Genomic DNA, 16,174 nt, shown 5'->3' on the forward strand with positions numbered 1-16,174 from the left:
TACATAAAATAACCTAACTATATTAGAAGATTCTAGGTCACACGTCTAAGGGGAAGAGAAGAAGCGATGGTAGCCAAATCTGAATCACCAGAATAAGGTATTCCAGTGTCTCCTCCATAGACTTGCCTCACTTGAACAGACCCCCATAGGTGGTCCTACAGTTTGAGGACTCTAATTCTAAAACACTGCCCAGTTATGTCCCTGGTGAAGCATTCCCATTCTAGGATATATGAACAATTCTCACAAAATAATTAATTTGAACTTGTTTTTGCCTCTACACCATATTTTCTGACCTTCTAACCACTGAGATAGGGAAAAAAAAGTGATTCAGCAATGTGATGCAAAATTGAATTTCTGAATTTTCACAGAAATCTTATTAATCATTCTTCTCAGATTTCAATCAGAATTCACTCAAGACAGTATGACCCAAGGGACAGCAGTGGCAAATAGCTCTACTCCAACCATAAGTGGAGTAAAGCTTCTCCCCCACTCACTCTCCAACTAGTGAGTAATAACACACTGATTCCAACCTGTTCCTCAAAATTTGGTTGTTCCTCAGCTGAAATAACTGAAACCTAGTGAGGGGGAAAAAAAATGAAGAGTCAAAGAGCTAAGACCTTAGGACACCAAGCACTCCGAATGTGTCAAGGTGTCAGTTTTCAGGGTGTCAAGTTTTAGGTGAAACAAATAGAATACACATGTTTAAAAATGTCTATATATTCATATGAAAAACTCAAATACAATTTTATTTGGGATAGGCATTAGGGGGACTATGAAGAGAGTTTAAGAACATTAAATTTCTCCTTTTCAGTTAATTTTTAGGACAAAACTCCATTAACAATTTACTATTTGCAGAAGTAGAACAAAGGTTTCTGAACAAGTATAGATTTCCAAATAAACTAAAGACAATAATATTGTTATCATATAAAGTCAGGGCCCATTGCCAATCTGTTGAAACATTTACTAAAACCTAGAAAATAAATCAGAATGTGAAATGCTGAGAGGAAAAAAAAATCATTGGGAGTAAATCATAGCTATTCACTTAATTTAAAATGAAAAGTTGAAGAAAAACAATGTATTTCAAAAATGAGACCAAATGGCAAGATATAACAGACGGCTGAGGTACTTCAAAAATCCTATCATTTTCTATTTCAAGTGAAACAGACTGACTTTCAAATGAAATAAAACTTCATAAACAGTAATTTATACAATTATTACAATATAAAGAGGCTCAATTCAATAAAATTGCTTTTTAAAAATATTTTCTAATAAATGAACACGTGTCAAAGTTGCTCACGTTTTCCAGAAGTAGAAAGAGCATTAAATGAAGATTTTTTTCTTCAAAGAAATCACTAAAATATCACATACAAAGGAACAGTGAAGGAACAGTTTGGGAGAAACTGCTCATAAATTCATCCCTTGAAAATTGAAACTAGAAATAAAAATTTCCTCTTACAAACTGTGAGAAATCTCTAAGGAGAGCCTCTCTTGCTCTGTGACTTTTCATTTCAAGACTAGAAAGTCTAGCAGGGATATCAGTCTAGAACTGCCATGATATTAAAACACTATCTTCAAGAAATAATCCAGCTGCTACTAATTATAATCTATTATATATATACATATATATACATATACATACATATACATACATATACATACATACACATACATACATACACATACATACATACACATACATACATACACATACATACATATATATATATATATATATATATATATATATATATCTGACTGAACTTGAGAGTTATCCTTTAAACTTACCTCTTTAGGTTGCCCAGGATCCAACTGGTCTAAAATTAACTGTAATTTTCCTTGACAAAATTTATAACGCTGTAACACAATTAACAGAACATTAATTCCTTCATTCATTTAGTAGACTTTTAGAAGTATTGTTATAAATGATTTTTCATATAACTCCAAGCACAAAACAAATTCTGAAACAAGAGAAGGGTATGATCTATTTTGATTTAGCGGCAAACTTAGAATTTTTGTATCCCAAGGCATTTAAATGAGAACTTAATGTCCCAGTAGGACAGTGCACTTTCATGTATATGAGGTTATCATTTGCTGAGCAATTGCAACATATAGAACATTATAAGACTCAAAAGATACAAAGCTAAAAATGTTTGGTACCCAGGAATCTGAGATGTATGAAACAAAGGTAAAACAACATAAACAAATAAGAAGGCACTGATGGTACCCTAAGCATAGCTATGATGCTGCTTGAACTTTTCTGTTCCTTTTCTTCCCTGTGCTTCTCCTTAAACTTTCTCCATGTCTCCTCTTAGGTGAAGAATTCCTAAAGTAAAAACTTCCATCTAGAAAAAAGTTTATAGTAGACCATAAGCTGTTTTAGAAAAGGAATCTTTTTCTTGCCAAAGCAATTTAAATAACACCTTAAATAACCACCTAAAAATAAAAGCTGCCATTATTATGTAACAAGCCTCATACCACCTCAATTCACAATGACTCTGGAGTATGAGAAATATGAAAACCAAGTCACCCAGCAATCAGAACTCAGATTCCCATCTTCATTAGAGACCCTCTTCTCTTCACTGTCTATACTCTCTTGAGGTGTTCTCATCTAGTTCTTAAATACATCACAATGACTAAAATTTATCAGTCACTTCATCTCCAAGGTAACATATATAATTATCCTTTCAACACTTCCCCTGGATGTTTAATAAGCACCTCAAACTTAACATATCCAAAATAAAATTCTTTATTTTTTTATTCCAAACCTGCTCCTCCCTCAAACTTCCCCATCTTGGTAAATAGTTCTACCATCCATCCATATTTTGTCTTAAGTCAAAAATAGGAGTCAATCTTGACTCCTTGCTTCTTCTCATTTCCTACATCCAATGCCATGACAACTCCCAAGTTTCACATATCATAACTACCCATTGCCACTTCACTGCTAAAACCTTAGTTGACACCATCATCAACTCTAGACTACTTAAATTCATCCTAACTGGTCTCCCTGCTTCTGCTCTTAATCTCATCCTACTCTACCCCATCATCCATTCTCTAGCAATAGACAAAGCTTCTCAAAATTATAGATCAAGTCTCTTTATCTCCCTTACTTCAACCCCACAAAAAGACTTCCCACTTTACTCAGAATAAAATATAACAGTTTGACTTACATGATCTGGCCCCTGCCTATCTAACTTTCTCTCATACCACTCTGCCCTCTGCCATGTAGGCTTCAGTCATGCTGGCCTTTTTTCCCCCATCCCTGGAAGATGCCATGCCCACTGTAGCCTAAGAACCTTTGCCATTGCCATTCCTGCTGCCTGGCAATGCTATTCTTCTAGAGCTTTGCACGGCGGCCTTCCAATCACTTAGAATTTGGTCTTTTTCACTATAGTATCCTCAATACCTGAAACAGTGCTGGATACAGAGTTGGCACTCAATATACATTTGTTAAACTCGAGAATGATTCCATAGCCAGTCTTCCTACCATGTTACATTGTCTCTAACAATAGAGGGTACATATTGCCACTTGATGACAAACCCAAAACAGCCTGATATTTCAGATCCTTCAACATAAATTTTCTTAAAAAGCCTTAAAATGTCCTCAGTTTTACTCCTTTCTAAAGGTATATAGTTCACTGAGCATATACCCAGAGAAAACCATCATTCAAAAAGACACATGCACCCCAGTGTTCACTGCAGCACTATTCGTAATAGCCAGGTCACGGAAGCAACCTAAATGCCCATCGACAGACGAACAGATAAAGAAGATGTGGTACATTTATACAATGGGATACTACTCAGCATAAAAAGGAACGAAACTGGGTCATTTGTAGAGATGTGGATGGACCTAGAGAATGTCATACAGAGTGAAGTAAGTCAGAAAAAGAAAAACAAATATCATATATTAATGCATATATGTGGAATCTAGAAAAATGGTATAGATGAACCAGTTTGCAAGGCAGAAATAGAGACACAGATGTAGAGAACAAACGTATGGACACCAAGGGGGTAAAGTGGGGGTCGGGGAAGAGGAGGTGGTGGGATGAATTGAGAGATTAGGACTGACATACATACACTAACATTAATAAAATAGAACCTGCTGTATAAAAAAATAAAAAAATTAAATTAAAAAATAAAGTATATAGTTCAACTGCTGAAGTCTGTATATACTATGTTTTAAAATTAGAAGTACTGTATATTAAATAATGGAGCTTTAATTTTGAGTTTTCATTATACAATTAAAATACTAAAATGTATGAGTGGTAACTACTAAATAAAATGTAAGTATATAAGTGCAGCTTGTCTTGTCTAATGTGAAAAAAGTATAGACAACACAGGATATCTTACATAGTATATATATACATATATAAACATTAAGATATATGTTGTGTATATATAGATATAAGTATATATGTCCATATGTGTATATAGTGTGTATATAAGTATATAAAGTACATATACACACTCATTCTACTGCTAATTACACAAGCTCTTTTCTTTAGCCTGGCCCTTTTGCCTCTTGTAAAATTGATTTCTTCTGGTCCTCCCACTTCCACTATCATGTCTTTTATCAGATCATCTATGTCTAAAAAGTCCTGCCATCCAACTCATTAGCAAATAAGAATATCAAGGACATGAATTTTAATCAGACAGAAGATTAAGCCAGGTTTTAAAATTCTAACTAGCTATGTGACCCTGGAATCTTTAACCCCATCCTCAGTTTTCACATCCACTTCCTAGCATCACTGTAAGAATTAAACGAGAAAAAAATGTAAAGTCTTTTTGCTTTATCATTATTAAATTTTAAAATTTGCAGTAAATCTCAAATTTACTTCAGTCAGGAAATTTTCTATCTGAAAATAGAAAACTGAGCCCCCCTCCACCTACTGCCTATTCAAGATCTATAAATATAATTCACTGATTTCAGATTTCCATTCAACTTCTTTTCTAAAAGAGAAGTCACGTTCTACAACAGCCCTGGTAAATGAGAAGTCAGATACTGTTTGAACATTCGCAACTACAGGAGTTCATATTTGGTGAAACAACCAATATTATGTCAAGTAGCAGTCAAAAAAGATAATACTTAGATCTTAAAATTCATTTGTTTAAATGCTCCCCCTGACAAAGACTTTTTTTTTTTTTTACTCTTTATGATCAATACCTCAGGCAAGCAACACTTACCTTGAAAATGTCTTTGCTTTTTACTTAACAAAAATGATCACAACTAATCAGCATGATGATCCCTCAACTTCCCTCCTCTTACTCTCAACATTATTCTGTGGTGAACAGTTAACCACCAAATCCAAAGATCTTTTCTTAGTCCTCATCTTATTTGACTTCCCTCTAGCCTTCATCTCCCCCCCTTAACCTCCTACCCAGTGCAATATGGTTTGGTACCCTTTCTAACCCATTCTTCCATTTCTGTCTGCCCTCTGAAATGTGTTTCCTAAGGTCTTGCTTACTTAGGTGGCTTAAGTAGCAACATCTCTGCACAGATGACTCAGGTTGTTATCCCCAACATTTCTACCAAATGAATCCTGCATGTTCAACTACCTGCTACACCACTGGGATACCTTACTGGTGTCTCAAATCAATATGTATACCCAACAACAACAACAAAAAAGAAGAAGAACCCACCACATTCTTCTCCACATCTAATTCCTCCCTAATTCCAGACTTGATTCATAACATCATAGTCTCCCAGCCACTTTGGCTTAAAAAACCAAAACTAGACCTTTAACTTCTACTTCCACTTTGCACTACTCCCTCCAAAACATCTCAAAAATCGAGCTTAATGATCCTACTTCTGCAATAATTTCATATCAGTCTCTATTCCTACAAAGCCTCCTCAGTTCAGGTCCTCATTACTTTTTACTTAACTACCGTGATAGCCTTCTAACTTATCTCCCTACATCCACTTTCTCCCCTTCCCATGCCCTTCCGTATACAACTGTTAGGTAAGTCTGATGCACATTTTCCTGTTAAGAAACCTAAAATGATTTCTCTCAAATTACAAAACAATTAAATTTAGCTTTTGAATGCATTCATTTATTCCTCAAATATTTATTCGGCATCTACTATGTGTCAGACACCTACTATGTTACCAGGCACTATGATTTTATAGCTAGAAACAATAATGATTACGATATAATCCTTACCCTTACTCCATAAACTGCCCTTAATCTAACCTTCCAATTTACTCCCTGCAAACTCTGTCCTAACCCTTCACATAAACTACTCAGAGCTTCCCAGATATGCCACATTCTTTGTTGATGCAGAAATTTTGAACTTTCCCTTGTCTGAAATACTTTCCTCTATAGTTCTTGGATATTCTTGGTTATAAGGACTTGTCTTTGGATCCCCATGACACATTACTTCTACTTGTAACTTGGTTATTTATGTACATATCCTATCTCTTTACTCTCAAGTAAGCTCCTTGAAAAAATAATGTATATCTGATTAATCTTTGCAATTTTATAGTGCCTGGCACAAGATATTGTACATAGCATATGCCCAATACATATCTGTTGGCTGAATATGTATCCAAAGAGTTGAAGTCCCTCAATTCTACCATGTTTGCCTTTCTTCTCAGGTAATGCATATTAGAAAAGCATAGCCTTTAGTAGTTATCTGATTGGAATAGCCTCATTAATATGTTTACTACCTTATAAGATTCCTTTGTCTTCTTAAACATAGTACAAATTACTCTTAAAATGTTACTTAAGCAATGAAATACATACTACACTAGAAATGAGAATAAGTCTAATACCTACCTTAAAGGTTATCTATATAGTTTTTTAACATTTCTGTGTGTTATTGGATGGACAAATTTCCATTGCAACTAACTATAATAATTTATTGATACTTAACTGAAACATGTAGACGTGTTCCATTGACTACAACAGAGTTGTTAGAAATATTTAGAACAGCTGAAATTGTTAGATTAAAAATTCCTGAGGGGAGCAGTGTCTGCCAACTTGATTGGTAAAGCAACACAAAAGAGACCTGTTGGTGATATCAATATAGGTAGATAATTCCAAAAGGAAAACATTTTTAGACATATTTACATGTGTGAAAGGATAAACCAAGCAAATAATTTCTGAGCAATGCTACAGGGAAAAGAGCAAGAAGTAGAATAGGTTGATAATCTGAGATGGATTTTGGTCCTACTGTATGATCATAAGGATACTAATTAAAGGTCTCCAGATGCTAAAATAAGATTTGTATACATTTCTGTCAAATTCAGTATACCTAAAGATAGCAAACATACAATGCATTCTGTAACTTTTGTTGTTTTAGAGATATATTCACTTTATTACAACATATATTGAAGAATATTCACATTAGTCAATAACTACACTTTAAGTTCAAAAATCATACCACCCTCAAATTACTCTAGAAATCTCTATTTTAAATATTTGGTTTGTAAACTATATAAACCATTGAAATACAACTAGTCAAAGAAAGACAACTATTACTGGTGTTCAAACAAAGAGCTATGGGAAATAAAATATATAAATATTAAACCTAATGATTCTTTAGGCTTTAGTATGTGTAATTGTACAATGATTTCTTTCCTGTTCTTACAAAAGAAAAAGAACCACCACCCAGTGATGATGACAATGATAACAGCAAACATTTACATAAGAGCTTAGTATGAGCCAAGTACTGTTCAAAATGCTTTACATACATTAAATCTGCAAGGCAACATTATAAGAGTAAATACTATTACTATCTCCTCTATAACAGTTAAGAAAATTGAGGCACTGAAAGAGGTTAAGAAGACAAAGCCCACAGCTCATCAATGGCACAGCCAGAGTTTGACTTGTTTCCAAGATTCGGAATGAATTAGCTTCATGTAGAATAGTTTTTTAAAATTGTAGTGCATCTAAAACTTCTTAAAATTATGAGCCCACCCTTCATTAAGCCTTAAATACAGAACAAAGCTATTAATTCAAAACAAAAATAAGGTTTTAAAAATGTTTTCAAATGATAAAGTTCTTAATTTCCTAGATGTTTAATGTTTTAACAAAAAAGATCTTATGCACTTTTCTTTATAAGTGCTACCATTGAGAAATAATGACAAAAATCTATTAATATTTAAAAGTATAAAGAAACTTAGGTATTCATAAAGATATTAGCATTGTTAATCAGAGAAATTAGTTTTTCTGGTGTCAAATTGTCTCAAGACATTACCATTAAACAAGCAAAGAAGCAAAGAAAGCTCACACCTGCACCTACCCAGTTCTTCTCCCAAACAAGCCCCCTGCCTCAAGCTTAACTCTAGGCAGCTGCATTATCAATACTACCGTGTTTTTTTTCCTACTGTCAGCTGCCTTTCCCTTTCCCTTCTACATTTTTAGGATTTTAGGTTCCTATCTTTTTCTGTTTATAAGACAAATAATAATAATAAAAGTCTTATCAATTAAGGGTAGCTCGAGATGGAGGAACTTCTGAATAGTAGTTTGGGCTGTGGCTATCCTACTGTTCTGGCCGATGCTGCTGAACAAGAGATGAGAATCTTGCAATTCCTCAGCAGTAGTATGACATCCTCAAAGGCAGAATTCCTCACCAAAAAGAGCATTGTAAAAACTTTAAAGATTTTAGGAGAGGCCAGAAAAGGGGTTGAACTCAAGATATTCTAAGATTTGAGAAGTTAGGGTAAAACGTAAATTAGAGTGGTTGATAGCACAGCACATACTCAGAGACAGGGGAAAGGCCTCAAACCCAATAAAAGGAAAAAGCTACTCAAGAAAAGTCTTACTGGAAGAATTCAAAACCTAGCAACAAGATGGAATTCAAATTGTTCCCAGGAGGTAGTTCAAACACAAAGCTTCTTTTCCAGGAAATAAAAAACAGAAAAGATCCTAGCCTCCAGGTGAACAAGTAGCAACAATGGCAAGATATTAGTTTCTTCACTGCTACTGTAAGAAGCTACCATAAACTTAGTGACTTAAAAAAACACAAATTTATTACCTCAGTTCTAGAGGTCAGAGTACATTGGCAGACACCCCGACATCTACTCCAGCCTGCACAACACCTTCTCTGCCTCTGACCCTCCTGAGTCTCTCTTATAAGGACGCTTGTGATTACATTCGGTTCACCTGGATAATCCAGAATAATCTCCCCATCTGAAGATCCTTAATTTAATCACATTAACAAAGTCCCTTGGCCCACGTACGGTAACAGGTTCATAGGTTCTGGGTATTAAGACATGGATGTCTTTGAAAGGGCTGTTATTCTGCCTGCCATAGGTACCAAAGGATGGGCTTCAGGGGGAGGTTACCATGAAAGTAAAGAAACAGTAAATTCCTTAAATAGGTTCACATCATGAAAGAACAGCTGGTGACTGTTATCCTAAACTCACCTTCTCCATACAAAGGGTACATCTTGGGGTTCCCTTAGAACGTAATAAAATATCGATAGTTTGCACACTACAAAAAAGCATAATGTAATGCCTGTGCCATATTACAACTGAATACTGTCGGGGAAGAGAAAGAAAAGCTGCAAGAGGAAAGGATATTAATTTTGAAAGCTTAATTAGAGGTAATATCTTCTAGCAGTAGAAAATCACCCATCGAAGCTCAGTTAGAAACCATACAGGACTAGAGCTGGGAAATTTTCTATTTGAGTATGTCTCTCAATGGTATCCATTTCAGCATATCCTTCAAGAAATAGCAACAATAATAAAAGCTAACACGTACAGAGCAGCAGCAATTATTAACTCAGTTAATCTTCTCAACAGCAGGATGAGGTAAGTGGTATTATCATTCCCATTTTAAAATGAAAAACACTACGGCAGGGAAGTTAAGACACTTGTCTAAGGTCACACAGCTAGTAAGTGGTAGAACAAAGATTTGAACCCAAGAAGTCTCCAGGTAGTGCAGCACAGAACAAAGAGAACAGACTATCAAGGGGAAGAGACCAGGCTTAAATTCACAGTGGAATCCTAAGGAGCAACACGAGTTTTACCTATTATTATAAGCCTCACTTTTTTTCTGTAAAGTAGGCTGGTAACACCTATAGTGAATATAAAGCCAAGCAAAGGGACCAATATATGGCAGCAATCTCGATAATAGATATCTAATATTATTATTTTTATCTTTCTAGAATTATTTTGCAGACGTTTTCCAGGTTTAATCACAGTGCCAAATGCTTCCAGTGAATGCTCTGCTCACAACTATAGTAAAAATCAGCCAACTTTATTCTTTAATGTGCTCAAACTTACACAAACAGTCTCCAAGGCAGTAATGTCCAAAGTTTTTCAATACTGGGTCAGAAATCCATATACAATCAGGATGCAACGTTTAAAATAACAATGAAATAAAGCCTATTCTATTCACAAAATACAAGTGTTCTAATATCAAAACAGCAGCATCAAAATTGTTTACTGAATGCTATTCATAGAACAATTCAGTTTTTTTAAAGCCCAATGCAAGTAACATCAATTTTGAAGGCATAAAAAATAACATCAATATTTAATGGAATGAATGATATATTTTCAGGGATCCTTTCAATTCTGAACCTATTAATTCAGCCTCTCTTCGGTCAGTTAGTTACATGCAAGAGAGTCTTTTTTTCACTAAACAAAAGCATACCCAAACATCTTAGAGTTTGGCCACACTGAAAGAGCTTTCAGGACAGTTCTGGCATTCATCTGCTTTTTTCCAAAGGCCCAGGGATCCCACACCTTCTTGGTGGGCATACTTCACTTTCAATTCAATTAGTCACTTCTGACACAAAGTCATATTCATAAGGCAGGCACTTGAAAGTGCAGATATACCCTGTGGACATTCCAAAGGAAGCCATATAAACTCAGAGCATGATCCTTCTCAAGAATCAAAACAAAATAAAAAACAAGAATATCTTCTGAAAGTATGACTCCATTTCTACTAATGCTGTGAATTTCTTCAAAAATCTATGATTCTATGACTGGAAATAAGTTGGTGCTTAGCTAGCACCTCTTAACTGCCAGCTACTCAATCAATCCTATTGAGATCTGAATACTTGTTACTTCTTAGAACAAATTAACAGTGCTCCACTTTTTTTCTCTTGTGGTTCGATTTCAGTGTATACACATGGTTCATCAAATAACTAAGAAAGTATAATCTTATGATCCCTCAGAGTCCTAAAGTTGGGTTCTTCTGTGCCTTTCATTTCCAGAAAGTCCTTGATCTGAAGAAGCAGTTCAGTAAACCTACTGAATAAGCCATCTGATTGTATTAAGCTGAACTAAAATCTCTACAGCCCATCTTCTTCCAAAGAGTACATCAACAAGGGATGATTAAGAGCCAAAACATGAAGAAAATTCACAATCTTTGTCACTTCCTTCCTCACATCAGATAATTAACCTGACTTGTAAAATTTAAAACTCAGCACAATATCTCCTGCTAAATGATGCAGTGATAACTTTTACATTCTGCTTTGACTAATTTCAAAGCCATTTTTCCTTCAAAAGTGCAGTCTCAACTGTGACTAATACACACACTTATTTCAGGTTTCACCCAAACTCCACAAATCCCTTTTTGCTATATGTTTAGGATCTACATTATAGTTATGTCCCTATGTTAGAACTAATTAGGTGAAAATGTTTCACTAAAAATATCAGGTAGGATTCACACGAAGGTCAAACAGATTCCATTTGGCTTGAAATTTTCTATGTGGAATTTCATGGTGCATGCATGGGCTCTACTCTATCTAGTTTCCTTTGTCTTCTGTTAGGACTAATCTAGACATTGGCCTTTCCCTTAGCTCTGCTGAAGCCAAAAGACAAGGATTTCAATAACCTGGAAAGATAAAATATAAAACCTCAAATCTTTTGACATAAAAAAACCTTAATGTGTTAAAACTAACAATTCACAGCAACCTTCACAAAAGATAAATAAGGGAAATGTTTTATCTCCATATTTCAACTATAATGTAGTTAAAATTTGATTAATAAGGATTAATTGGGAATAAGATCTTTTAACTAAAGTTTAAGCAGATTTGTTTCAAGAGTTATTATTTTTTTAATCCAAAATCCACTAGTTTATTTCCTTACCTCATTAATAACTGTTCAAATATAATTCACTGAACATATAATTCTAGAAGATGTTATTTCATGGACTAAATCTTTAATATTAGATTATGTTATTGTTTATTATTCTTCTGAATCTTAAAACTTTCTAGAAAGCAGAAAAAAAGTCTAGCTAATAAAGAATGTATTGAAGGTAATGATTATTAAACACCATTTCAAGACATAAATGCAAAACTAAACAACACACCTGATTGAATGACGAATCACTATCAGAGCAATTGTCTGTGCAGTAACTATTGCTTTTCTCCTTTTGGATTTTTTTCTGCCTTTCTTGACTTCGCATTTCATCTTCTTCAAACTTGTTGATCATAGATTCCACCACTATCATCATGATGTTCTTCAGGGAATGCATCATTTCTTTGTATCTTTAATTCAAAGCAATCTTTGTAAGAGAAAGGCTATTAGCACAGGTTAAAACATTCAACTAAATTAAACTACCTGATTATGTTTTTCTTGTAAAGTCCCTTTAACAAACAATTCTAAAGAGAAAAGTCAGTTTTTCTGAAAGAATAAATGGCACAACAGAATTCACACAACAGGAAAAAAAATTAATAGGGAATCTAAAATGTGTTATTTCCCAAGTTTTTCCATCTGGTTACATGAACCAAGGCAGTAAAATTGAAAGAATCCAAGGCAAGATGTTCCAATGGCATAGATTCCAGTATTTAGGAACAAAGTCAACTATTAATATCAAACTACCAAAACCCAGCCTACTTTACACATCACTTTTATTCCTTTTTTTAATTTCTCTTTCTCTATCCTCCCTTCCTCTATTTTCTTTGCTTCCCTTCTCTCCTGCCTGTAATTTATATGTATAGGCATCCATCACCACAATTGAGACCTAAATAAGTATTAAGAGATCAGTGGGTCCTTTCAAACAGAGGCTAGAGAACCCACTGTCAGAGATGTTAAGAAAAGGATTCCTGAAATTAGTAGAAGTTTGAACTGGATAATTTCTAAGATCCCTTTCAGCTCTAGCGGGTCTAAAAATATATATTTTTTAAAAACTTAAAATAAATTTCTCCATTTATTAAGTGCAAACTGTCTAGCATCCATACTAACATTAGACTGAGATCCTCCAACACCCTACAAATAGAATTTTAGAGCTAGATGGAAACAAAAATAATCTAGTCTACCCTTTATTTTACAAATGAGGAATATGAGATGTGAACTATTGAAATTTCTATATTTAAAACAAAAAGGCATAAAGATTTAAACAAACATAGTGAATCAAGTACTAAATTTGGAATCAGAAAACCTGGATTAGAAACCTGACTACTTTCTGTACAAGCTCTGTCATTATAAATAAGTCTATTTTTCCTCAACTATATATGAGATAAAAAGAAACAATCTAGGAGCACTCTTCTATTTACTAGATGGGATGCTGCCCAATGTATAAATCACTTAATAAAGCCATTTAGATCTTCAAATTAAAAAAAAATACAATCTAGCTGATCTAGTTCACATAGCCATAGCAAGAAATAAGTGAGAATATATATCTGAAAGTTCTTTGTAAATATAAAGCATGATCATATGTATGTTTATTGTTTATCATTATAATACTGGAAATACACTAGAAAATAAGCACAGAAACTTCCCTTTCTTTATATTTCTGGTTAATGCATCATATTAACTACATAAATCAGGGAAAGGATACTTCTCTCATAGAAGTAATAAAATCATGCTGGGGGATTTGGCTAAAAATAGTGGACTCAGTTTTTAAAGTTTAAAGAAATTTTTTGGGACTTCCCTGGTGGTCCAGTGGTTAAGACTCCATGCTCCCAATGCAGGGGGCCCAGGTTCAATCCCTGGTCGGGGAACTAAGATTCCACATACCACAACTACTGAGCTTGCATGCTCTAGAACCCATGCACTGCAACTAGAGAGCCCACATGCCACAACTACTGAGCCTGCGTGCTCTAGAGCCCACATGCCACAACTAAAGAAGCCCGTGCACTGCAACGAAGACCCAGAGCAGCCAAAATAAATTAATTAATTTAAAAAATAAAAATAAAAACAAAATGAACTTTAAAGAAATTTAAAAATATATTTTAAATTATATATTATATACATTATGTTATTAAATATATGTGATTTCTGTCATTTAAAATACATTATATATTTAATATTATTTAACTATATAACTTATATATTATGTAACTATAAGTAAATTGAATATAATACATATAGCTATATATGTACATATTTTTAAAGTCCCAGAAATTATGAGAAAATAATAAAAGATAATTAGAATAGACTAGGAATGATACAGAGGGAAAACACATACAGAAAAGAACCGCTGTAGAGGTGAGAAAAAGTCCAAGGAAAATTCAAGTTTAAAGTAAAGGGATATAAAGAGCAAGAAGGGTAACACAACATTGTTAATCAACTATAATCCAATACAAAATAAAAATTAAATTTAAAAAAAAAGCAAGAAGGAATTGAATCCTAAGACACTCATTAGACTAACTGGTGAAGTACATATAGGAACCGAGTGAGGAGGCCCCAGCTTCTTCCTCTACACATTCTGAGCACCAAGAAACAGGGAAGTATAATGATGGCCCAGTAGCAATCAATAGCTATCCACCAGAGCTGCTCTCCCCTTCCACAGTAATTGGATTATAGCTGGGAATAGGAGTAAACTACACTCCCCAGACTCTGTTCCAGTTAGGTATAGCCATGTGAAGAACATAAACTCCTGTCCCCTTAAAACTTACAATATAGTGATTTAATAAAGGAATATAAAAGTAAATCTCAGGGGGAAGGGTGGGGGGAAGGGACAGTTAGGCAGTTTGGGATTGACATGTACACACTGCTATATTTAAAATGGATAACCAACAAGGACCTACTGTATATAATGGGAACTCTGCTCAATATTATGTAACAACCTAAATGGAAAAAGAATTTGAAAAAGAATAGATACATGTATATGTATAACTGAATCACTTTGCTCTACACCTGAAACTATCACAACATTGTTAATCAACTATACTCCAGTATAAAATAAAAAGTTAAAAAAAAGTAAATCTCAATGATTTACAGGATAAGAGTAAGGGTAATTAAAATACATAGAAAATCTGTAAGTTTCATTTTAGAAATACTTCCTCCAGAAAACATACATTTCTTGAAACCACAAACACTAATTCTTCTGCAAGAAATATCAGCAAACGAGCTAAAGGTAGATAAAAGAATAATACTTAAAAAAAAAAAAAAGCTAGAGAGTAAGGCCCTGAATATCAAGAGTTAAATAAACTAGAGCTCAGTAGCAACTGCAGATTTGAAAAAGCCAAGGATAGAATATGGAAACCATTGAGAAGATTCCTTCATACTCCAATAAGTTAAAATTAGAAAAAGCTCTAAGAGGTAGTGAAAAAACCCATACCAATTAACAATGAAAATACACATTTTGAGTAATTCCACTAATATATATGAGAATGTATGATAGATGCTACAAATGAACTGTTTCATGTACAGACCTCTATTTAAAAAATAAATATCAAAATGTTTAATTAGGAAAGCAATTTGAATTATTACAGTAAAAATGTTTTTAATAAATGTACTGTTGCCACATTAGCCCTAAGTAGTATCTAAAGAATCACACACAAAAAAAGAAAGAAAATTATACTCTGTACAACTTAAAATCCCTCATCCATGACTCACAAAGCAGAAGACATTCATTAAGACATTTAAAGTCTTTTTGAGGTAATTATTGTTGTATTAATTTTTACACATGAATGAACTAAAACACAAGAAAATTAAATGTCTTACCCAGAGACAAAAAGTAATTTCCTAACAATCCCATGTAAAACTTTGCTTTTAGCATTAAAAAGCTTTCATTTTCTTACTAATGAAGAGTTTTAGTCCCGCTTTTAGAATAAGCTTAATGATATTGTCAGAAATAGACTACTAGTAATTATAATGAAGTAGTCCCTCCTTATCTGTGGTTTTGCTTTCCACAGTTTCAGTCACCCACAGTCAACCGTGGTCTGAAAATATTACATGGAAAATTCCAGAAATAAACAATTCATAAGATTTAAATTGTCTGCTGTTCTGAGTAGGTGATGAAATCTCGAGCCATCCAGCTGTCCAGCATGTGAA

General features: G+C 33.9%; 1 protein-coding gene across 1 annotated transcript in view; it reads right to left on the bottom strand.

The window, feature by feature from the left end:
* TBC1D32 (TBC1 domain family member 32) overlaps window positions 1-16,174 on the bottom strand; it is a 180,101-nt gene that overhangs the window by 150,509 nt on the left and 13,418 nt on the right. The window contains exons 4-5 of the mRNA XM_081251576.1: window positions 12,264-12,441; window positions 1,786-1,854 (exon numbers count right to left, since the gene is read on the bottom strand). Of these exons, the coding sequence (XP_081107702.1) occupies window positions 1,786-1,854; window positions 12,264-12,441 (247 nt within the window). The remainder of the gene's footprint in view (window positions 1-1,785; window positions 1,855-12,263; window positions 12,442-16,174) is intronic.

Source organism: Mesoplodon bidens (assembly GCF_964165515.1).
Source record: "Mesoplodon bidens genome assembly, chromosome: 12".
NCBI lineage: Eukaryota > Metazoa > Chordata > Mammalia > Artiodactyla > Ziphiidae > Mesoplodon > Mesoplodon bidens.